The sequence below is a fragment of the Pan troglodytes genome, chromosome 4 (genome assembly GCF_028858775.2).
Source record: "Pan troglodytes isolate AG18354 chromosome 4, NHGRI_mPanTro3-v2.0_pri, whole genome shotgun sequence".
NCBI classification, from domain to species: Eukaryota; Metazoa; Chordata; class Mammalia; order Primates; family Hominidae; genus Pan; species Pan troglodytes.
Genome location: NC_072402.2, coordinates 25,346,772 through 25,372,872, shown reverse-complemented (window position 1 = coordinate 25,372,872; position 26,101 = coordinate 25,346,772). Strand labels below are relative to the sequence as shown.

At 38.1% G+C, this 26,101-nt stretch overlaps 1 protein-coding gene across 10 annotated transcripts in view; it reads left to right on the top strand.

Annotated features, from left to right (window-relative positions):
* Window positions 1-26,101, top strand: part of ADGRV1 (adhesion G protein-coupled receptor V1) — a 606,362-nt gene that overhangs the window by 215,859 nt on the left and 364,402 nt on the right. For all 10 annotated transcript variants that reach the window (XR_010156862.1, XM_063810270.1, XM_063810268.1 and 7 more), the window contains 10 exons: window positions 2,010-2,133; window positions 3,462-3,600; window positions 3,990-4,172; window positions 4,428-4,660; window positions 6,989-7,137; window positions 8,685-8,886; window positions 9,397-9,616; window positions 13,629-13,868; window positions 15,259-15,408; window positions 16,435-16,908. Coding sequence is in view for 9 of the 10 variants with exons in the window: in XM_063810270.1 (XP_063666340.1) it covers window positions 2,010-2,133; window positions 3,462-3,600; window positions 3,990-4,172; window positions 4,428-4,660; window positions 6,989-7,137; window positions 8,685-8,886; window positions 9,397-9,616; window positions 13,629-13,868; window positions 15,259-15,408; window positions 16,435-16,908 (2,114 nt within the window). In the remaining variant the exon portion in view is untranslated. The remainder of the gene's footprint in view (window positions 1-2,009; window positions 2,134-3,461; window positions 3,601-3,989; window positions 4,173-4,427; window positions 4,661-6,988; window positions 7,138-8,684; window positions 8,887-9,396; window positions 9,617-13,628; window positions 13,869-15,258; window positions 15,409-16,434; window positions 16,909-26,101) is intronic.

Sequence of the window (26,101 nt, the reverse complement as noted above, 5' to 3'; positions counted from 1 at the left end):
AAAGGTTAAGAATTTTTTAAATTAAAATTATAATACCCAATCTTGGTAAGGTCATAGGTCAAAGATTTCATACTGCTTAGCTGTGTAATTTTTTTTTAATGAAGATGTTTATTGTAGCAGTGTTTATAAAATGTAAAATAAAATATGTCAGCTTCCTAAATGGTCCAACAGTAGGAGACTAGTTAAATGTGTCAGAATACTAGGCAGCCATTCAACGTGACATAACAGGAAAAACTCTCAATTACATTAAAAATTAAGAACACATAATTACATGGATAATTGTCACGTTAAGAAAACAGGTTTTGCGACAACATGCTAAATGTAATCTGTTTTGTCATGTGCATGTCTTACATGAGGTTGGAATTATTTATTTGAAATGTTAATAGTGGTTTTTGATTACCTATATTTTCTAAACATATTTACAATTATCACACTTTACCTTTGTAATAAAACATTATTTTTAAATGTGTCATATTATGTTTAGCATTATAGCCTATGTACGTCTGTTTTCATCTGAAAGTAGTTACTCAAATATTTTGACACTTCAGAAACAGGCATTTTAATTCTCATTTGCCTCCAGTTGATATGATGATTTGTTTTTTGGATCCATAGAGAAAAGAGTAATGATTCTAAAATGGTTTTATTGTGCTATAAACAATAATAACCAACCATAAAAAACTGGTTCAGAAACTTTTAGCATGAAAATTTGGTGATTAATACATTTCTTTTTTGCCATCAAGAACTCCATCCTATGTGACTAAAAGCAGATTTAATGTCCAAGGAAATTTTTAGAATTGTAGAGTATCTATCACTGTATATACTTAGGGTAGTTATAATTTCTGCATTTTATTTAGGATATTTTCCAACAAGGGAATCACATCACTGCACCATATTCTTTTATAAGTCTTTAGTTAGCTTTAGTTAACTCTTTCATAAGTCTTTAGTTATCTACATCATGTTAAAATGACAGATGTCACATAGGCTAATTAAACATAGAAGAATATATGATTGGATCAGGGTAAATCATTTACCATATTAAAAAAATTTTTTTGAGGCAGGGTCTTGCTCTGTCACCCAGGCTGCAGTGCAGTGGTGTGATCACAGATTCCTGCAGCCTTGAATTCCCAGGCTCAAACAAACCTCCCACCTCAGCCTCCTGAGTAGCTAGGACTACAGGCATGTGGCACTATGCCCAGTTAATTTATTTTTATGTTTGCAGGGATGGAGTCTCCCTATGTTGCCCAGGCTGGTCTTGAACTCCTGGGCTCATGGGATCCTCCCACCTCAGCCTCCCAAAGTGTTGGGATTACAGGTATGATCCACTGCACCTAATTCTTAATATCTTTCTGTCTGACTGTGACACTTGCTGTGACAAGCCACTCTTGATTCCATTAATCCATTGCCAAAGAAAGTGAGAGTATAGTGATACAGCTCTTTGTGTCATGAACCCCTAATATGTGTTTCTGGAAACAATTTTCTTTAAGTTTCTGCTAAGTTATATGGATACTCAAATACTTGATATAGTTTTCTATTTCCATCTTAATAGAAATATTTGACACAGGTTTATAAATGCTTACAGTCAAATGATAGAGTCAGAAAATTAAAAATGAAAAAGTGCCCCCAAGAAGTCTTGCTTTTGCCACATAGCCAGTTGACATAGCTATGTAGTCAATTGCAGTGAGCTGCAAAATGGTTACTGTAGAAACAAATTAATGCCAATGGTAGAGGAGCCCTTGCTTTTCATGAGCATGATAGGGCAATTACTGCCAATTTTTTTTTCTGCCCCTTTCATTAAAATGTAATCTTGGGCAAGCGATTTGCCTCCATGTCTTCAAGACCTCAATGTGCTTCAGTGTCATAGGTAAAATGAGGATATTAATACCTTACTGATATGAGAGTCATGAGAATGAACTAGATTCCTGTGTGTAAAGTGCTTAGAAAGTTTCCAGGCATATACTAAGTGCTTATGTGCATCTGCTACAAAGTGGTCTATATCATGTTGAATTTAGGTAGTGCATCAATAATTATTCGGGGTGATAAGCGAGCATCAGGAGAAGTTGGGATAGCTCCGTCATCTAGGCACATCCTCATTGGGGAACCCTCAGCAAAATATAATGGTACCGCTATTATCAGGTAAGGACTTCATGATTTTTCTTTGCCTATATGGGGGTTACGAAGTTTTATTTAAATCATTAGTCTTAAATTTATCATTCTCAATACATACATAGTCTTCAAGCATTAACATTCTATATACTGTTAACATCCTGTGGAGAGGAGAACAAATTTGGGGCAGAAATTGGAATAATATCCTGACCTATCTTGATGTTAGATCATGAGAAGGTTTCTGACTCTTGACTGATTTGCACAAATTACACCAAGGAAAGCACATGGAGTTGAGATCAGAAAATCTATGTTTTCACCTCTGTTCTGTTACTAAACATGTGATATAAGGGAGTTACTTCATCTCTGCAAGCTTGTGTGTCTTAGCTACAAAATCATTCCTTAGAACATCAACAGGGCCAAACATTTTGCTTTCAAGTGTTCTAAAATCAGAGTCTGTATTAGTCTGTTCTCACACTGCTATAAAGAACTGCTTGAGACTGAATAATTTATGAAGAAAAGAGGTTTAATTGGTTCAAGGTTCTGCAGGCTGTACAGGAAGCATGGCTGGGGAGGCCTCAGGAAACTTACAATTATGGCAGAAGGCGAAAGGAGAGCTGATGTGTCCTACCTGGCTGGAGCAGGTGGAAGGGGTGGAGGGGTGCTATGTACTTTTCAACAACCAGATCTTGTGAGAACTCTATCAGGAAAACAGCAAGGGGGAAGTCCATCCCCATGATTCAGTCACCTCCCACCAGGCCCCATCTTCAACACTTGAGGTCACACTTCAACATGAGATTTATGTGGGGACACAGAGCCAAACCATATCAGGGCCTATCATATAACTAAATTAGTATGATCATAGGGAAGTTTGTTTCTCATAAATTTTCTTACAGGGGATGGGAAGCAACTATCAATGGCATAGCTGGGTTTGACTTTATACTTTATCCTCATGGTAGTTATCCAGAAGTAAGACTATCCCTTCCCATCAGCATGCCCTTATATGAAGGGTCTTCCAGTCTTTAGAGAACTTAGACTTTTCATATTTTGTACCTTGTGTGTTAAGTGAAAAGCCTATAAATATTAATACTTCTTTTTATTTATTTAAACCTTCTGCTTTTAGTAATCAGTTTTTGCTTGTATTCCTGTCAAGATAGATTTACACTAGCTTAATACTTTGGGTGTTACTATCTTGGAACTTTAAGACTTCCTTTGGTTTATAGTTTGGTAAATGAGGTTATTTAAAAGAAAACTGTTATTGAAATGGATGAAAATTGATTACTGTTAAAAGACAGAGAAAATGTTTAAGAAAAGTACCTTCAACTGAAATGTATTGGATATACATTTGTTTATTGTTGTAGCCTTGTTCGAGGCCCAGGGATTTTGGGGGAGGTCACAGTGTTCTGGAGGATATTCCCTCCTTCCGTGGGGGAATTTGCTGAAACATCAGGAAAACTGACAATGCGAGATGAACAGTCTGCAGTCATTGTAGTAATACAGGTATCAATATTAGCTGGTTTCTGTTATGCCCTTTACTCTCTGTGCTGGTGTGTGCGCATGTGTGAGCATATGTGTATGTGTGGGTGTGTTTGTGTGTGTGTGTGGTTAGAAGTGGGGGATGGGGAGGAGGTAAATATTACAGCATTTGTGGTTGGCGTGCACGTGTGTGTGTGTGTGTGTGTGGTGTGTGTGTGTACGGTTGACAATGGAGATTGGGGAGAAGGTTAATATAACAGCATTTGTTATTGTGGAGGTGCCTGTGTGTGGGATTAAGAGTGGGAATGAGGAGGAGATTAATATTACAAAATCTGTTGTTATTATTTAGAGGTTAGGAGTTTTTCTTGAAATTCCACAGATTCTACTGTTGATGACTCTTTGTCTTTCTCTAGGCTTTGAACGATGACATTCCTGAGGAAAAAAGCTTCTATGAGTTTCAGCTCACTGCAGTCAGTGAGGGAGGAGTTCTGAGTGAATCCAGCAGCACTGCCAACATCACGGTGGTGGCCAGCGACTCTCCCTATGGCCGATTTGCCTTTTCACATGAGCAACTTCGAGTGTCAGAAGCACAGAGGGTATAGTATGAAATGCTTAAGATTTTAATATCATTTTTATTTTTAGATATGAAAATGTTTTCTTGTTTCTATTCCAGAGTTTTCATAAACTGATTAATTTGCTCCAAACGTCATTATTTTAACATATAATCTATATAATTTTATAACCTTATATGTAATTTTAACACAATCCTGGTAAATAGAACGTTTAGTTACAGACAGTATTGTCTGGTAGATTAAACATCCAAATCAAATAAGAAAATGCATTTTGCATAGGTTAACATCACAATCATCCGTTCCGGTGGAGATTTTGGCCACGTGCGACTCTGGTACAAGACGATGAGCGGGACAGCGGAAGCAGGCTTGGATTTTGTTCCTGCAGCAGGGGAGCTCCTCTTTGAAGCAGGGGAGATGAGGAAAAGTCTGCATGTTGAAATCCTTGATGATGACTATCCTGAAGGCCCAGAGGAATTTTCTCTAACAATTACAAAGGTGGAACTCCAGGGAAGGTAAAGGAGAAAGGCAATTAGGAAAAAGAAAGCAAAGAGCAGAGAGAAAGAGAGAAGGTTCTATTGTGTAGAGATTAATACTGAGCTCTAAAGCAGTTCTTTCCCTACTCTTTCTCAGATTTGTGTGACATTAGAACAGGACATAGAAGGGAAATTATGACAATGACTGGGTTTTTTTTTTAAATTTTGTTAAATATAACTTCCCTCTGAAAATTGAAAGTATGTGTTTCTATTGTGTGGACTCACTCTGGGTAGCCAGGAAGTTGAATATGATAACGGCTTCTAATTGGTGAAGACACAGCCTAACAGCTCTCTAAATCAGAGGTCAACTGGTGTGGCTGAATTTGCTTCTTTTGATTTCCATACTTGTGAAAGGGCTGAAGGGAGGGATTTCTTTCATTGATGCATCTGAAGTCTGTATCGTCTTCTCTGTGGGTGAATGACATAGATGCTTGCCCCATAGTTTTAAAGTGGGGAAAAATTTGAGTGAAAGCTAGTTGGCCATTAATGTGCACCATGTTTTCAAGGAAGATAATGAAGTAACCTTAATGAGTCTCTTTCATTCCCTGATTTAGTGAGGCAGATTTGATGAGGTGGAAAAACATCTTTAGCATGTTTAAGTACTCACAGGTTCTGCAGCTCACAGGTTGAGAGAGACCTACCAGCATCTCTGCCCAGATAGCAGATAGGTGGGCCCTTCAACTAGAGTAATGCCTGCATTTAGAAGAATCATAAAGACATTTTTCTTGTGCATGAAAATATTTTTGCCTTTGTAATGTGAATATCATGCTTTAAAAACTTTTTAAACTAAAATATGTCACTCAGTGACTTAAGTGTATATCATCCCATCTGGGAAAAAAATATTGTGGGCTCACATACCCTTCAAATTTTAGATTTCCCAAAAATGCTTCTATGCCTGGCAATGAGAATGAATTTGTACTCCTAGTAAATATAGTAAAAAGTTTGAGCTGATCACTGACTATTTTAATTAAATAAATGCAATTTGGTAAAAGTAGCTCGTTTAGTGTGAGATCATATTTGTGTTATTGACCAGCTAGAGCTTGAGGATTTTGTCTTCTTTGCTACTGTTTTTTTAAAAAGCAGTTTCTATGTAAGTTTAATTCTGGAGAAACAAGTTTTTCCTTCCAGATAAATTTCTAGGTTTTCTTTGATCTCAAAAGGTAAGTAGTACAATTAGCTAATCTACAGCCCATCTCAGACTACTGGTAACAGTTACTCTTATCATTTAATATTCTAAATCTCAATTTTCTAATTTTGCCTTTTATATAATTCACCAACTTTCAACCTTTCAACTCTAGGTAGGGTATAAATACCAGAATAGAATTTGGGAATTGAAGGAAGGACTAAAATGGTTTATCGGCATTTTTTAGCATGAGGAATTAAAGTCATATTTTAAAGCCTTGGAAGTTGAAGCTTTGTTTGATGGGAATAATATTAATCTAAAAAAAGACTTCTTTTGCAGAAGTATCATTACAGAAGTAAACTACCATCTATATTAAGGATAGAGGAATTGATTATGATTGGTTTCTGTAGAAATTGAAATACTTCTCTTTCTTTTTTATTTTCTTTCTTTCTTTTTCTTTCTTTCCCTTTTTCTTTCTTTCCAAAGTCTTGCTGTGTCACCCAGGACAGAGTGCAGTGGCACAATCATAGCTCACTGCAACTTTGAATGCCTGGACTAAAGGGATCCTCTCACCTCATACTTCTAAATAGCTATAACTGCAGGCATGTGCCATCATGTCTGGCTAATTTTTTAAAATTAGTTTTTAGTAGAGACAAGGTCTCACTCACTATGTTGCCCAGGTTGGTATTGAGAGATATTTCTTTTGAATCTTGATGATTTAGTTTGAAATTTAATTAGTGTCATGACACTCACTATTTCTTTGAATAAATCATCTTAACCTAACACTGTAAATCTCAAGGCCGCCTGCTTACTTACCTATCTCTGAGTGCACTAGGTCTATTACTGTATATGTATTCAGCCGTGATTCCCAAAGGTTCATTTTATGACAGCATCTTTCTGATTTCCTCACAGTTTATTATCTTCCCATTGCCCAAGTTTAGTAACTTTATATTAGTTTTGGCTTCGTACAGGCACCACTCATTGGGAGCAACACAGAAATCTGTTTCAAAACATCATTTCAGGAAAAAGAGAATATTTTAGTGTTGAGGATCTTTAAAAGTATTGCAGTACTTTATAGAACTAAGTTGTAGGAGCTAAGAGGATCTTTTAATTCATGCTATGCAATTATGTATTTTTTGTTGTTGTTGTATTTTATTTTATTTTGATTTGTATGACTTCGGAAGAGGGTATGATTTTACCATTCAAGAAAATGGACTTCAGATAGATCAACCTCCTGAAATAGGAAACATCTCCATTGTTCGCATCATAATAATGAAAAATGATAACGCAGAAGGCATCATTGAATTTGACCCAAAGTATACTGCCTTCGAAGGTAGGTTCAGTCAGCTAGCTTGTAAGTAAGTTTACTACCACTTTCCAAATTACATTAGTTTGAATTTCCGTGTGTAAATTGTTTTAGTTTGGTGTGGGTGTGTGTGTTTGTGTTTACACATATACACTTTTATATTTATTTACTTATTTGAAATACATTTTCAGTTATCTTTGGGTAGTCTTGAACCTTGCTGTGAATGGCAATGTTAGGAACAAGCCTGTCTAGAAAAACTATGTTTAACATTAGGATTATTCAAATGTTTCTGTTTCAAACCTTTTAATGAAAGCCTTTGTAATTTGTGCATATTTAATTTCCTATGTGACTAGAAATCAGTGAATATTCACTTCCTAATGAATAATCATCTTTGAAATGAATATTTTACTGGCCTAGAGATGCAGGTAGTATCTGGATCCTTGATCTTGCTTTCTCGAAACAGTCCCCAGTAGCAGCTTGCCTAATATTGCCAATTCTTTCCTCTTGTAGAAGCAGAATACAGAATATATGGTTATATTCCTTCCCAGGTAGGAAGAGATGGCTGCCTTTCTAGGAAATGATTTTATTCAAAGGCAGAATATGAATATGACTTTAAAAATAAATATCTTACTGCTGCATTTAACCTGATTGGCTTCATTGCCTCTATCAAAATTCTTTGGTTATCTAGCCATTTTTAAAGTTCATAAAAAATTGCTTTAGGAGTTGGTTTATAATGAGTTTATGGGTAAGTTGTGGAATACATCACTATTTTGTGAACTTCAATCTATACCTGGAAAAAATCATATTACATTTTTGCATTAAGAAATAAATGAGACTTGGAATTTTTTCAGTTCATTGTTTTCTGTTAGATTCGTTATCTTTGGGAATTTTGGTCAGTGTATATTTATATTTATAATATACATTGAGTATTATTTAGCCATAGCTAATGTGAGCCCTATTAAATTATATTTTAATATGCAGAATTTAGCATACCTTAAGAAATATATTTTTGAAAATAATGTTTAAGTTGAAATCAAACATTGAAGACACATTTTCAGATTCACAAGTAGATTTTATAGGAACTGAAAATGTAATCAAATTGTACTTGTATCTGGACTTTTAAAAATTCATATGATATACATATCATAAACCTCATTTATTTATATTACCATATTTATATTTCAACTGAATGTGTGGAAGCAATCCAGAGTGGTTTCCTATGAGCACAAACAACTTAAATGTTTTTTTGTATCCATCTAACATTGTCTTAGAAAGCAAGGATCATTTGTTTTTATGTAGTACACAGAGGGAGAATGCCAATGCTACTGATTAAATACATTATTTAAATGCTAATTGTACTGTTCTCTGTAACTTTCAACATCTGATAAACTATGTTCCTCCTAAAAAATGTCATGAGGTTTTCACTAATCCCCCTTTAAAATGATAAAAGAACTATGAAAACATAGAGTGCTTACTTTGTGCCATTATGTTTAATTGCCAGGTTTAATTTGGCTGAATCTTATAAGTTAGTTGCTCTGTCTGGCTTACCAGTTAATTCCAAGTTCCCATTACAGTGGAGGAAGATGTTGGGCTGATCATGATCCCAGTGGTGAGGCTACATGGAACTTATGGCTATGTGACAGCTGATTTCATCTCTCAGAGCTCCTCTGCCAGTCCCGGAGGTGTTGATTACATTTTGCATGGCACTACAGTCACCTTTCAGCATGGGCAAAACTTAAGTTTTATAAATATCTCCATCATTGATGACAATGAAAGGTTGGTATATAGAAAATAATGTGGGCACATATAAGACATAAGTATTGTGTTCAAACTCTTACATATGTTTTGCACTGACAATAGAACTTTAGATAATATGTTCTATTGGGAAACAACAGGTGAAATACTTTTAGGGTACTAGGGGTAGGGAAAGAGGGGCTAGGAGACGATGTGGTTGCATATGTCACTTCATTTCAAATAAAGGAAATAATATTTTCTGTTTCTCTAGACTTAAATAATCTAATCAGAATGTGGAAACATCCTTTAATTCACTTTCTTTATGCATTAAGCATTAAAAAGAGGGCAAGAAAGTCCCTACAACTGCCCTAGGTCATGTAATATTGATGTTAATCATTCATTCTTTTAGCTAAGCACCCACTTCTTACCACTTGATGTGTGACTACTGTGCCTTGAATATGTATGACCAATTTGGAAAATGACTGGTTATTGGGATTTTACAAGCACTTTAATATGTTTAGACTCACAGAATTGCTCCTTCTTGCCATGCAGTGAATTTGAGGAGCCCATTGAAATTCTACTCACTGGAGCTACTGGAGGAGCGGTCCTTGGGCGCCACCTAGTGAGCAGAATCATAATAGCTAAGAGTGACTCTCCCTTTGGAGTTATAAGGTTTCTCAATCAAAGCAAAATTTCTATTCCTAATCCCAATTCCACAATGATTTTATCACTGGTGCTGGAGCGGACTGGAGGACTCTTGGGAGAGATTCAGGTAGATTTATGTTCCCCATGACTTTAAATATAATTTTTGATAGACTGAGTATGGTAGTATGTTTTCTCATTGCCCAAGTATATTTATTTCTTTATTCACAGTCAATCAATATTTATTAATTATCTTGTATGTGTACAGCAGCTTTTGAGCCAGATTAAGTACATAAAAATGTATAAGGCATACATCTGTCCTCAGGGAACCTTGAGGGCTTGTTAGAAATGAAGTGAATGATTCTGATAAAATTCATTAATTCAACAAGTATTTGTTGAGTGCTTTCTGTGTGTCACACCCCGTTCTAGGTACTGAGAATATACTGAGGAACTAGATAGACCTCATCTCCGTTCTTACAGAGTTTTCATTTTATTAAGCAGAGTTGAGCAATAAACAACTAAAAATCAATTGATCTGATAACAGTAAGGGCTCTGCTTGTAAAATTGGGAGACACAATTGCGAGTGCTGTTGGTGAGGATGTGATATTTCAGCTGAAAGATGCATTAGGAGAAAGAGGTTAGAAGGGTGAGCATTTGGGCAGAAGGAACAATAGCTTCTGCAGAGGCATAAGCTGGCATGTTTCAGGCATGGAGGGGTTCATGTGGTCGGGGCCTGGAGTTAAGGGGATAACAGCACAGGATAGACCAGAGGGCCCAATAGATGTTCGATCACACGGAACCTCCTAAGCCAGGTTAAAGATGTCCATTGCTCAACGAAATAAAAGAGGACACAAACAAATGGAAGAACATTCCATGCTCATGGATAGGAAGAATCAATATAGTGAAAATGGCCATACTGCCTAAGGTAATTTATAAATTAAATGCCATCCCCGTCAAGCTACCAATGACTTTCTTCAAGGAATTGGAAAAAACTACCTTAAACTTCATATGGAACCAAAAAAGAGCCCACATTGCCAAGACAATCCTAAGCAAAAAGAACAAAGCTGGAGGCATCATGCTACCTGACTTCAAACTATACTACAAGGCGACAGTAACCAAAACAGCATGGTACTGGTACCAAAACAGATATATAGACCAATGGAACAGAACAGAGGCCTCAAAAATAACACCACACATCTACAACAAACCTGACAAAAACAAGCAATGGGGAAAGGATTCCCTATTTAATAAATGGTGTTGGGAAAACTGGCTAGCCATATGTAGAAAGCCGAAACTGGATCCCTTCCTTACACCTTATACAAAAATTAATTCAAGATGGATTAAAGACTTAAATGTTAGACCTAAAACCATAAAAACCCTAGGAGAAAACCTAGGCAATACCATTCAGGACATAGGTGTGGGCAAGGACTTCATGTCTAAAACACCAAAAGCAATGGCAACAAAAGACAAAATTGACAAATGGGATCTAATTAAACTAAAGAGCTTCTGCAAGGCAAAACAGACTACCATCAGAGTGAACAGGCAACCTACAGAATGGGAGAAAATTTTTACAATCTACCCATCTGACAAAGGGCTAATATCCAGAATCTACAAAGAACTCAAACAAATTTACAAGAGAAAAGCAACCCCATCAAAAAGTGGACAAAGGATATGAACAGACATTTCTCAAAAGAAGACATTTATGCAGCCAACAGACACCTGAAAAAATGCCATCATCCCTGGTCATCAGAGAAATGCAAATCAAAACCACAATGAGATATCATCTCACTCCAGTTAGAATGGCGATCATTAAAAAGTCAGGAAACAACAGATGCTGGAGGGGATGTGGAGAAATAGGAACGCTTTTACACTGTTGGTAGGAGTGTAAATGAGTTCAACCATTATGGAAGACAGTGTGGCGATTCCTCTAGGATCTAGAACTAGAAATACCATTTGACCCAGCCATCCCATTACTGGGTATATACCCAAAGGATTATAAATCATGCTGCTATAAAGACACATGCACACGTATTTTTATTGCGGCACTGTTCACAGTAGCAAAAACTTGGAACCAACCCAAATGTCCATCAATGATAGACTGGATTAGGAAAATGTGGCACATATACACCATGGAATACTATGCAGCCATAAAAAGGATGAGTTCATGTCCTTTGCAGGGACATGGATGAAGCTGGAAACCATCATTCTCAGCAAACTAACACAAGGATGGAAAACCAAGCACTGCATTTTCTCACTTATAGGTGGGAACTGAACAATGAAAACACTTGGACACAGGGCAGGGAACATCATACACTGGGGCCTGTTGGGGGGTGGGGGGCTAGGGGAGAGAGAACATTAGGAGAAATACCTAATGTAAATGACGAGTTGATGGGTGCAGCAAACCAACATAGTACATGTATACCTATGTGTCAAACCTGCACGTCGTGCACATGTACCCTTGAACTTAAAGTATAATAATAAATAAAAGATTTCATTCTAAGTGCAAATAGGATGCCATTAGAAAATCGTAAGCCAGAGAACAATGTCACCAGATTGTCTTTTAAAGCAGCTCATTTAAGTCTAGTGCAAGGAAAATGGATTCAAGAAGCTGGTGGGGCAGCATAGGAGCAGGAAGGATGGCTAGGAGGCTGTTTATTTCCCTCTACTGTCCACGTCAAAGCTGATGGTGGCTCAGACAAGGTGGTGGAAATAAAGATGGCGAGAAGTGGGTATACATTGATATTTGGAAGAAAAATTCATTGGGCTGGAAGTAGAGGCTGAGGGAAAGACAGGAATCAAGGATAACTCTTTGAATTTAAGTTTGAGCAGCTGGATAATTTGTAGGGTTGTTTACTAAGATGCAGAAGCTCAAGGAGAAATTAAGAGTTCTGTTTTGGGCGTGTTCTTCTGAGATACTACTGACATCCCAGGGGAGGGTGGTCACATAGGCAGGGCAGCATGCGACTGTGTGTTGTGCGGTGGTCAGGGCTGCAGATGCAGGTCTGGAAGATGTTGACACATGGGGAGGTGTTTGAACACGTGGGGCCTAAGGGGCATATCTGGAAACAGGAAGGATATGGTGCTGAGTCTTGAGCTTCCACCATTTAGAGATCAGAGGGAGGAGAACCAGCAGAGAAGCTTGAGAAGTAAAGGAGGAGGAAAACTAGGAAAGCAGGTGGCACATGAGTATCACATAAGCCAAGACGACAGGACATGGTGTTTCAAGAAGGAAATAGTCAGCTGGAGGGCTGCTGATGAAAGATTAAGAAGCAAAAACAAGTGCCCAATGTTCTTTCTTTGTAGATTGTGTGAGAGGCATACCATTTCAAATCATAGAAATGTAGAAAACTTTGTTTCTTATAACAATGTATGAAGATTTCTGTGTCTTTTACACTAGGAATATAAGTAGATTTAGCATTTTTGCATGGTCTACAGCAGAGTTTTTCCACGGTTTTGTTGTCTTATTTATATAGGTTTTGATTGGCACAGCCTGTGCACACAGCAGGACAGTATTGTACTTATATATTTTTAAAATGTTTATATTTCTCTAATACGTATTTTAATATAGATTTTTATATGTTTTTATCCTATGTGATGACAAATTATTCATGAATACTATAGGTATGTAGTTTATAGTTGCAAATATCTTTTTGTCTTTCTTTCTTTTTTTTTTTTTTTTTTGAGATGGAGTTTCGCTCTTTGTTGCCTAGGCTGGAGTGCAGTGGCGTGATCTTGGCTCACTGCAACCTCCGCCTCCCAGGTTCAAGCAATTCTCCTGTTTCAGCTCCGAGTAGCTGGAATTACAGGCGCCTGCCACCACGCCCGGCTAATTTTTGTAATTTTAGTAGAGACGGGGTTTCACCACGTTGGCCAGGTTGGTCTCAAACTCCTGATCTCAGGTGATCTGCCCGCCTCGGCCTCCCAAAGTGTTGGGATCACAGGCGTGAGCCACCACACCCAGCTGCAAATATCATTATTTTTAACAAAAAAAACAAGTTTATGAAACAGGAATTTGATGGAATTATCCTAGAATAATTTTCCTATATGTGTATATATTTTCTTAATACTAGATACCCTGAAATAGTTTTTTGCTTAAAATTGATCTCTATTAAATAAATACCAAAACCAAAAACATCCCGCAGGTGAACTGGGAGACAGTAGGACCCAACTCTCAAGAAGCCTTACTGCCACAGAATAGAGACATTGCAGACCCAGTGAGCGGGTTGTTCTATTTTGGAGAAGGAGAAGGAGGAGTGAGAACCATAATTCTGACAATCTATCCTCATGAAGAAATTGAAGTTGAAGAGACATTCATTATTAAACTTCATCTTGTGAAAGGAGAAGCTAAATTAGACTCCAGAGCTAAAGATGTTACATTAACCGTATGTATGGCTTTATTTTTCTCACAAAATGTGGATTTAATGGATTTATCAGAAAATACATTTACATTTGTTGAAACTCTATAAGCTTGTGATAAATTGGAAATTATAAAACCAAATAAAATCATAATAATTCTGAAGGGTCAAACTTTTTGGTTTTCATGTCAGCTCATTGCATAGCCTGATTATTGGTAATATTTTTTTAAAAGACATTTTAGTATATGATACTTATTTTATAAGCTTGGAGAAAATTTGGTGTTTTTGGAATATTTGACAGTTTTAGAGCAGAGGTATTTGTTATAGCATACCAAACATTGGATATCTTTGTCTTCAGGGAATGTAAAAATTATTAACTAGTTATATTCCAGATAGTTTGAAGGAAAAAATGGTACTTGTTTAGTTAAGGCAAAAAGTGCTGGGACCAAGACTACTGAAAATAATGCAGAGGGATGACCCATTTTTTTGAAGTTTGTAAAATACTCTTATTTGAGATCTATATCAGTCAGTTTTCCTGAGAAACAAAACCAGTAGGACAGACATGCACACAGACACACACACACACACACACACACACACACACACACACACACACACAGCGGGGTGGAGGGAGAGAGAGAGATTTGAAGGAACAGACTCACATGATTGTGAGGGCTGGCAAGTCCAAAATCCATGAAATAGGCTGGCAGGAAGGAAACTCAGGAAAGAGTTGAAGTTGCAGTTTTGTGGAGCAGAGCAGTTCAGTAAGCTAAAAACTCAAGCAGAATTCCTAAGTTACAGTCTTGAGGCAGAATTCCTTTTTCTCCAGGAAACCTCAGTTTTTGCTCTTAAGGCCTTCAGTTGTTTAGATGAGGCCCATTCACATTCTTGAGGGTGATCTCCTTTACGTACGGTCAGCTGATTGTAAGTATTCATATCTCCAAAATACCTTCACAGTGACATCTAGATGAGCGTTTGACCAAACAACTGGGCACCATAGTCTTGGCAAGCTGATACACAAAATTAGTCCTCACAGGGCCTGTTTGCTTCACTCCATGTATATCATAGCTAGTAGGAAGAATTTAGCTAAAATTAACTGATTAAATGTAGTAAATATGAGATGAATAAAGCGAAATTCAGGCATCAAATTACTATTCTCCTGGGATTCTACAAATGGGAGTTTTCTGGATTCTTATTCCCATCATCTTTGGGGAATAAGAACCTACTTGTTTTAGGTAACAGTCAATGTGATAAAGAAGTTTTCAAAAATTAGGTAGCTAAGTAGAGTATATTCAAGTGTCATTTTTATGTTTCTTTCATTTCCTCAGCTTCTCTGTTTGTTAATATGTTGGATACTATAATTTCATCCCTATTGTTTTATAAATTATTTTCTCTGCTCTCTGTTTATATTTTTTAGATACAAAAGTTTGGTGACCCAAATGGAGTTGTTCAGTTTGCTCCTGAGACTTTGTCTAAGAAGACTTATTCAGAGCCTCTGGCTCTGGAAGGGCCCCTGCTCATTACCTTCTTTGTCAGAAGAGTCAAGGGCACCTTTGGAGAGATTATGGTATTATTTTTCATTTGATTTTTCAAAGTACCAGTTTGCCTAACAAATGTGGTTAAGAGGGACAGAGAAACTGCATGTTCTAGTTAATTAAAGTTTTTGATAAACTAAAGTTACGTGAGTTTTCAGAGAAACAGAGGCTTTATTTAAACATCTTTGGGCTCTCTCATCAGCATCAACCTCTAGCTATCTCTCTAATTTAAAATTGGTTACAGTTAGTTCAGAAAGATTTTCCTCACACTTAATCATAAAGAACCAAATGATTTTACATTTTATTGTTTGCTATAACGTGAAGGCTTTCCTACTTAAGCCTCTCAATGATTTGTGTAAATTCTCCAGGGCCTTATTTCTCATTAGAATTTTTCCATTTAGCAACTGTTTTTTAAGAGGTTGTCTTTGCGTGTATATTTATATAGAATGTTTGGGGATGCCCTTGTAAGTTTTCATGATATTTGATTAACAAATCAAGGTAATTTGTTTGCAGGAAAAACATATTTTGTGAAATTTCTCTATACACTGACCTCTCTTTCTGTATTGGATATTAACTGGTACTTCTTCAGTTGACACTTCATAGTTTTGAGGCCAGCAATTCTTGGAAAATAATGATTGATTTTTTATATCTCATAGATAGTCCTTTTTTATTAAAAACAAACAAAAATTTTGATTTGAATTGTCAAATTATCTACTTTTTACCTTGAAATACTGTGTGTGGTTTACTACTAAAGTTATTTGTGGAACTGGAATTTTTAAGGTGGCTTGCTTCTCTGTGTCCCTTCAAATTGTGCTATTATTTTAGAAGCAGGTAAAATAATGAGATTTTGTAATCTTGTCCTGCAAATAGCATTCAACAGCCTGAAAGAGTCAGTATACTTTCCAAGCTAACGTATACTTAGAGAGTTTGGCTTTGAATATAGTGATGCACAATTATATATATTTTTGTATATTATAGAGAAAAAAACATAATTTAAGGGAATTTGGTGCAATATACTGAATTATATAATTTTGTTGAGTTTTTTTCTTTTATTTTAGGTTTACTGGGAATTAAGTAGTGAGTTTGACATTACTGAAGACTTTCTTTCCACCAGTGGATTTTTCACCATTGCTGATGGAGAGAGTGAAGCTAGCTTTGATGTTCATTTGCTACCAGATGAGGTACCTGAGATAGAGGAAGATTATGTGATCCAGCTTGTTTCTGTAGAGGGAGGAGCCGAACTGGATCTGGAGAAAAGTATCACATGGTTCTCTGTTTATGCAAATGATGACCCACATGGAGTATTTGCCCTGTATTCGGATCGCCAGTCAATACTTATTGGGCAGAACCTTATTAGATCCATCCACATTAACATAACCCGGCTTGCTGGAACATTTGGAGATGTGGCTGTTGGGCTTCGAATATCATCGGATCATAAAGAACAGCCGATTGTTACCGAAAATGCAGAGAGGCAGCTGGTGGTCAAAGATGGTGCCACATATAAAGTGGACGTGGTGCCAATAAAGAATCAGGTTGGTGGCATTTCTTCAGTTTCCTGATCATTCCAATAAAACCCTTTCAGGAGTGCCCATGCTTACCTCATAATCAGTTTGAAATCTTATTCAGGTATTTAAATGGAACCACAAAAAAATGCCCTCGAAAATGTTTAGTAACTACTGGATAATACATTTGCAGATTATAATAAGTATATTACTATTTGGATGGAGATAATAGATTTTTGTGTAGAGAGTAACAGACACTTATTTAATACTTACAAAGTTCTAGGAAATGTTTCCAGTGGTGTGCATATACACCTGCACACCCATGGACATGTGTATGCACACGCACACACACTGATACTTGTCAAAGGGGAGAAATTTGTAGGCTTCTTTGTGCTTCTAGCAAAGAGTAGTGCAATGAAATAGATTACATGAAGAGGATTTGTGAATACAGAGACTGGTAACTGCTTCTCTCTTTGAAAAGTTGAAATGTAGGAAATTGGCTATGATATTCTCTAATGGTAATGAGGAGAAATCATAGCAGGCTGCTCTGCCAAGATCTGGGGTGGGTGATCAGAATGCATGGATGTCCTGTGGCTCAAGCAGGCAGCCCAGCAGTCTTTCTCAGTCTGAACCACAGAAAGTGATTGAGTGACTGTTTTTTTAATTCCTCCCAAGGATGGTACATGTCATATCATCCTCTGTGCATGCATTATGGCATTCATTGCCACTGGATGCATTATGGCATTGGGATTAATTATCTCATGGGCAAGAAAGGCTGTCCAAGAAGTAGACAGATTGGTGTCATCTTGAGAAAAACTTGCAGGGTGAATTGTGTAGCTAGAGAGAATGAAAAAGGAGAATATATTCTCTCTGTCAAGGAATGGTGAAGAGGGGAATTCTGAAGCCTTTGGGAACACCCAAATCAACTCCATGAAGGCTTGAGCATTTGGGTGCTGCTTTCATGGAGGTGTGGTGTTCAGCCAGTGTCAGCTTAGTTTCATATAAACTTGTGATCCATAGAAAATAGGCTATCATTTCCGGATAAGCAACAAGCCTATTACACTAATCCATACTTACAGTGCTACCTTTTGATGTGTTGTGTACCTGAGCCTTTTGTAGTTGCTTAATAAAGAAAACAAATGGGGTCTTCTTAGTGAGACATGGGTTTCATAGCTATTCCTACATTCCTGTACAATATGTCCTCAGTTAATGTCCACAGGTTCTTGGAAACTGCAGCTTTAAGTGAAATGATGTACAATGTAACCAATTTTACCGTAAGCTAATTGATATAAACAATAGTTAAGTTCCTACAGCGTATTTCTGGTCACAAAAACAGCGCCAGACTTATAATAAAGATCACCTACTTTGAAATTAAACATTGAAATAAATGTGAGCTATACCAGCATTTGAGAAAGAGTAATAAAAACAAAATAATTATTCACCCTATTTTTCCAGCTCAAGGTTGTAGGTTGCCAGAGCCTTCCATGGTAGCTCAGGGCTCAAGGCAGGGATCAACCCTGGACAGGACTCCATCCCATCGCAGGGCACAGTCACACTCACACCCACGCTCACTCAGACTGGCATCATTGACACATGCTGATTCAGCCTCACGTGCACATCTTTGGAATGTGGGGGAGACTGGAACACTTGGAGAGACCCATGCAGATATGGGGAGAATGTGCAGACTCCACACAGACAGTGGCCCTGGCTGGCAATTGATTTTTTTCTCATCAACATTACATGAAACATCATTGAGTGAAACTGTGTGATTTGAAGACCTGTTGTAGTTCCTTGGGAAACTGACTCAATGTCATGACCTTACTTTATCAATTTCTAACCTGCATTTCCTGTATCCGACAGCTCTCAAGGCTAAACAGTACAAAAATGGAAAAAGAGAAGTGGATTAAGTTAACCAGAGTATCATTGTATCAAGTCTCACTTACAAATTAGAAAAAGTTTAAAAAATACAGTATGCCTAAATTGTGTAACTCGAAACATTTTCCCATGTATTCATAGCATTACATTCTGAACATATTCAATTTATAAGCTGCTAAAGAACACTAGGGGGCAATCCTTTAACTTTTCCAGAAATAGCTGGTATCATTTTATAGTAAGTTTTCATTTGACAATAAGGCAGGCCAAAGAGAAGATTAGATATTGTATTGTTTTACTAAGCAACGTGTATAGTACAAAATTGCTCTCAGGCATAAGAAAACCAAAATATGTGATGTATATTACATGGACTAACACCCTTGATCTGCCTAGTTGTTAGATTGTTTTTCACGGTACCTGGAACATTTTGAAGCATGTGGTAGTCCACTTTTCATTTCATTTGAAAGCTTAGCATTGCATTTCATAAAAATACTTAGCTTTCCTAATATGATAAATGAATTATCATTTATGAATTTCTTAATATTGTCTTTGAACCCATTTTAATTATTTTTGTGATTTCTATTTTCATAAAGAGTAACAAAAGTTTACTAGTTTATGCATGCATAAAAACCCTCTTTTTTGCTCACTTTAATATCTCTTTTTAACCTATTTCGAGTTGCACAGCTTCCTTCTCTCTGGCACATTCCAGGATTGTGGTGTAAGACTGCACATAGATTTTTAGGTGTTGGTGAGTTAGTCTTCCAAGGAACTGTTTGGGGAAAGGTGTGACATGCACTTAAACCAAAGACAAGATTTTTTTCAACGGTTCCTTTCTTCCCTGTCACCCGGTATATAACCCATTGCTCTTTGAAGATTGGGATATTAGTTACAAGAGTTTACATCCTGTCCTCCCTCTTCTACCTTCTTGGATAAAAGTTGAGACTTTGGACAGGTAAGCCACAGAGAAGGACCCCAAGGGCCATGATGTATCTAACCCTGTGTGCTGTGGCTTCTAACCTGCAAGTGGGTCTTTTAACAGGGTAGGTTTCCATTAGGCTCTAAGAACAAAAGAGTCTTGATGTAGGTTTAACACCAGAACCTTGGAGTGTCAACTGTTAGCACCTGGTAAGTTGTTAACACCTGGTTAACAACTGGCTTTTTTTTATGAGGCACAGACTGACAATAAGAATCATTGACCTGCTAAAGAAACAAGCCTAGGCTTGAAATACTTTTTCAGAATGCAAGAGGAATTTTATATTTGTGGCTGGGTCATTTATTGAACACTTATTATGTGCCAATCACTGTGAGAAGCTCAGCAGATACGAAGATGACTGAGAAACAATTCCTGGTGCCATGTTGCTCCCTGTCTAGTGTATGAACAGCCAGTTATAAGAGCATGTGGATAAATAGTGTTGGCATGTGCACAGGATGTTATGGTACCATAAATCGTTTCTGTTTGTGCCCAATGCCATCAAGAACAATAGGCAGGAATTGCTGGCAAGATGGCCGAATAGGACAGCTCTGGTCTGCAACTCCCAGTGAGATCGACGCAGAAGGCAGGTGATTTCTGCATTTCCAACTTAGGTACCCGGTTCATCTCACTGGGACTGGTTGGACAGTGGGTGCAGTCCATGGAGGGGAAGCCGAAGCAGGGTAGGGTGACGCCTCACCTGGGAAGCACAAGGGGTTGGGGAATTTTCGCCCCTACCCAAGGGAAGCCATGAGGGACTGAGCCTGAAGAACCATGCATTCTGGCCCAGATACTGTGCTTTCCCCATAGTCGTCACAACCTACACAGACAGGAGACTCCCTCTGGTGCCTACACCACCAGGGCCCTGGGTTTCAAGCACAAAACTGGGCAGCTGTTTGGGCAGACACCGATCTAGCTGCAGAAGTTTTTTTTTTTTTTTTTTTTTTCTTACCTCAGTGGTGCCTGGAATGCCAGCAAGACAGAACCGTTCACTCCCCTGGAGAGGGGGCTGAAGCCAGGGAGCCAAGTGGTCTTGCTCAGCAGGTCCCACCCCCAAGGAGCCCAGCAAACTAAGATCTACTGGTTTGAAATTCTCGCTGCCAGCACAGCAGCAGTCTGAGATTGACCTGGGACGCTCCAGCTTGGTTGGGGGAGGAGCGTCCACCCTGGCTGAGGCTTGAGTAGGTGGTTTTACCCTCACAGTGTAAACAAAGCCAACAGAAAGTTCAAACTGGGCTGAGCCCACCACAGCGCAGCAAGGCTGCTGTGGTCAGACTGCCAGATTTCTCCTCTCCGGGCAGGGCATCTCTGAAAAAAAGGCAGCAGCCCCAGTCAGGGACTTATAGAGAAAACCCCCATCTCCCTGGCACAGAGCACCTGGGGGAAGGGGCGGCTGAAGGAGCAGCTTCAGCAGACTTAAACTTCCCTGCCTGATGGCTCTGAAGAGAGCAGTGGATCTCCCAGCACAGCGTTCAAGCTCTACTAAGGGTCAGACTGCCTCCTCAAGTGGATCCCTGACCCCCGTGTATCCTGACTGGGAGACACCTCCCAGTACAGGCTGACAGACAACTCATACAGGAGAGCTCTGGCTGGCATCTGGCAGGTGCCCCGCTGGGTCGAAGCTTCCAGAGGAAAGAACAGGCAGCAATCTTTGCTGTTCTGCAGCCTCTGCTGGTGATATCCAGGCAAACAGGGTCTGGAGTGGACCTCCAGCAAACTCCAGCAGACCTGCAGCAGAGGGACCTGACTGTTAGAAGGAAAACTAACAGAAAGGAGCAGCACATCCACTCAGAGACCTCATCCAAAGGTCACCAACATCAAAGACCAAAGGTAGATAAATCCACAAAGAGGGGGAGAAACCAGAGCAAAAATGCTGAAAATTCCAAAAACCAGAACGCTGCTTCTCCTCCAATGGATCACAACTTCTTGCTAGCAAGGGAACAAAACTGGACAGAGAATGAGTTTGACCATTGACAGAAGTAAGCTTCAGAAGGTGGATAATAATAAACTCCTCCGAGCTAAGGGAGCATATTCTAACCCAATGCAAGGAAGCTAAGAACCTTGAAAAAAGGTTAGATGAATTGCTAACTAGAATAACCAGTTTAGAGAAGAACATAAATGACCTGATGGAGCTGAAAAACACAGCACAAGAACTTCGTGAAGCATACACAAGTATCAATAGCTGAATCAACCAAGCAGAAGAAATGATATGATAGATTGAAGATCAGCTTAATGAAGTAAAGCAAGAAGACGAGATTAGAGAAAAAAAAATAAAAAGGAATGAACAAAGCCTCCAAGAAATATGGGACTATGTGAAAAGACCAAATCTACGTTTGATTGGTTTTCCTGAAAGTGACAGGGAGAATGGAACCAAGTTGGAAAACATTCTTCAGGATATTATCCAGGAGAGCTTCCCCAACCTAGCAAGACTGGCCAACATTCAAATTCAGGAAATACAGAGAACACCAAAAAGATACCCCTTGAGAAGAGCAACCATAAGACACATAATTGTCAGATTCACCAAAGTTGAAATGAAGGAAAAAATGTTAAGGGCAGCCAGAGAGGAAGGTCGGGTTACCCACAAAGGGAAGCCCATCAGACAAACAGCCGATCTCTCAGCACAAACCCTACAAGCCAGAAGAGAGTGGGGGCCAATATTCAACATTCTTAAAGAAAAGAATTTTCAACCCAGAATTTCATATCCAGCCAAACTAAGCTTCATAAGTGAAGGAGAAATAAAATCCTTTACAGACGAGCAAATGCTGAGAGATTTTGTCACCACCGGGCCTGCCTTATAAGAGCTCCTGAAGGAAGCACTAAACATGGAAAGTAAAACCGGTACCAGCCACTGCAAAAACATACCAAATTATAAAGACCATCGACACTATGAAGAAGCTGCACCAACTAATGGGCAAAATAACCAGCTGGCATCATGATGACATGATCAAATTCACACATAACAATATTAACATTAAATGTAAACGGGCTAAATGTCCCAATTAAAAGACACAGACTGCCAAATTGGATAAAGAGTCAAGACCCATCTTCAGGAGACCCATCTCATGTGCAGAGACACACATAGGCTCAATATAAAGGGATGGAGGAATATTTACCAAGCAAATGAAAAGCAAAAAAAACAAAAAAGCAGGAGTTGCAGTCCTAATCTCTGATGAAACAGACTTTAAATCAACAAAGATCAAAAGAGACAAAGAAGGCCAGTACATAATAGTAAAGGGATCAATGCATCAAGAAGAGCTAACTATCTTAAATATGTATGCACTCAATACAGGAGCACCCAGATTCAAAAAGCAAGTTCTTAGAGACCTACAAAGAGACTTAGACTCCCACACAATAATAATGAGAGACTTTAACACCCCACTGTCAATATTAGACAGATCAATGAGACAGAAAATTAACAAGGATATTCAGGACTTGAACTCAGCTCTGGACCAAGTGGACCTAAGAGACATCTACAGGTATCTCCACCCCACATCAACGGAATATATCTTCTTCTCAGCACCTCGTCGCACTTATTCTAAAATTGACCACATAATTGGAAGTAAAACACGCCTCAGCAAATGTGAAAGAATGGAAATAATAACAGTCTTTCAGAGCACAGTGCAATCAAATTAGAACTCAGGATTGGGAAACTCACTCAAAACTGGGTAAATAACAAAATGAAGGCAGAAATAAAGATATTCTTTGAAACCAATGAGAACAAAGACACAATGTACCAGAATCTCTGGGACACAGCTAACACAGTGTTTAGAGGGAAATTTATAGCATTAAATGCCCACAAGAGAAAGCAGGAAAGATCTAAAATCGACACCCTAACATCAAAATTAAAAGAGCTAGAGTAGCAAGAGCAAATTCAAAAGCTAGCAGAAGACAAGAAATAGCTAAGATCAGAGCAGGACTGAAGGGGATACAGATATGAAAAATGCTTCAAAAAATCAATCCAGGAGCTGATTTTTTGAAAAGATCAATAAAATAGATTGACTGCTAGCCAGACTAATGAAGAAGAAAAGAGAGAAGAATCAAATAGACACAATAAAAAATGATATAGGGGATATCACCACTGATCCCGCAGAAATACAAACTACCATCAGAGAATACTATAAACACCTCTATGCAAATAAACTAGAAAATCTAGAAGAAATGGATAAATTCATGGACACATACACCCTCCCAAGACTACACCAGGAAGAAGTCGAATCCCTGAATAGACCAAATAACAAGTTCTGGAATTGAGGTAGTAATTAATAGCCTACCAATCAAAAAAAGTCCAGGCCAAGACGGATACACCGCCGAATTCTACCAGAGGTACAAAGAGGAGCTGGTACCCTACCTTCTGAAATGATTCCAAACAAAAGAAAAAGAGGGACTCCTCCTTGACTCATTTCATGAGGCCAGCATAATTCTGATACCAAAACCTGACAGAGACACAACAAAAAAAGAAAATTTCAGGCCAATATCTGTGATGAACATCGATGAGAAAATTGTCAATAAAATACTGGCAAACCATATCCAGCAGCACATCAAAAAGCTTATCTACCATGATCAACTCTGCTTCATACCTGGGATGCAAGGCTGGTTCAACATACGCAAATCATTAAAAGTAATCCATCACAGAAACAGAAGCAATGACAAAAACCACATGATTATCTCAATAGATGCAGAAAAGGCCTTTGACAAAATTCAGCAGCCCTTCATGCTAAAAACTCTCAATAAACTAGGTATTGATGGAATGTATCTCAAAATAATAAGAGCTATTTATGACAAACCCACAACCAATATCATACTGAATGGGCAATAACTAGAAGCATTCCCTTTGAAAACTGGCACAAGACAAGGATGCCCTCTGTCACCACCCCTATTTAACATAGTATTGGAAGTTCTGGCCAGGGCAATCAGACAAAAGAAAGGAGTAAAGGATATTCAAATAGAAAAGGAGGAAGTCAAATTATCTCTGTTTGCAGATGACATGATTGTATATTTAGAAAACCCCATCATCTCAGCCCCAGATCTCCTTAAGCTGATAAGCAACTTCAGCAAAGTCTCAGGATACAAAATCAATGTACAAAAATCACAAGTATTCTTATACACCAATAACAAACAGAGAGCCAGATCACGAGTGAACTCCCATTCACAATTGCTACTAAGAGAATAAAATACCTAGGAATCAAATTTACAAGGGATGTGAAGGACCTTTTCAAGGACAACCACATACCACTGCTCAAGGGAATAAGAGAGGACACAAACAAATGGGAAAACATTTCCATGCTCATGGATAGGAAGAATTAATATCGTTAAAATGGCCATACTGCCCAAAGTAATTTATAGATTCAGTGCTATCCCCATCAAGCTACCATTGACTTTCTTCATAGAATTGGAAAAAACTACCTTAAACTTCATATGGAACCAAAAAAGAGCCCGCATTGCCAAGACAATCCTAAGCAGAAAGAACAAAGCTGGAGGCATCACACTACCTGACTTCAAACTACACTATAAGCCTACAGTAATCAAAACAGCATGGTAGTGGTACCAAAACAGATATATAGACCAATGGAACAGAATAGAGGCCTCAGAAATACACCACACATCTACAACCATCTGATCTTTGACAAACCTGACAAAAACAAGCAATGGGGAAAGGATTCCCTATTTAATCAATGCTGTTGGGAAAACTGGCTAGCCATATGCAGAAAACTGAAACTGGACCCCTTCCTTATACCTTATACAAAAATTAACTCAAGATGGATTAAAGACTTAAAAGTAAGACCCAAAACCATAAAAATCCTAGAAGAAAACCTAGGAAATACCATTTAGGACATAGGTATGGGCAAAGACTTCATGTCTGAAACACCAAAAGCAATGGCAATGGAAGCCAAAATTGACAAATGGGATCTAATTAAACTAAAGAGCTTCTGCACAGCAAAAGAAACTATCATCAGAGTGAACAGGCAACCTACAGAATGGGAGAAAATTTTTGCAATCTATCCATCTGACAAAGGGCTAATATCCAGAATCTACAAAGAACTTAAACAAATTTACAAGAAAAAAAACAAGCCCATCAGGAAATGGGCAAAGGATATGAACAGACACTTCTCAAAAGAACACATTTATGCAGCCAACAAACATATGAAAAAATGCTCATCATCACTGGTCATTAGAGAAATGCAAATCAGAACCACAATGAGATACTATCTCACACCAGTTAGAATGGCGATCATTAAAAAGTCAGAAAACAACAGATGCTGGAGAGGATGTGGAGAAATAGGAATGCTTTTACACTGTTGGTGGGAGTGTACATTAGTTCAACCATTGTGGAAGACAGTGTGACGATTCCTCAAGGATCTAGGACTAGAAATACGATTTGAC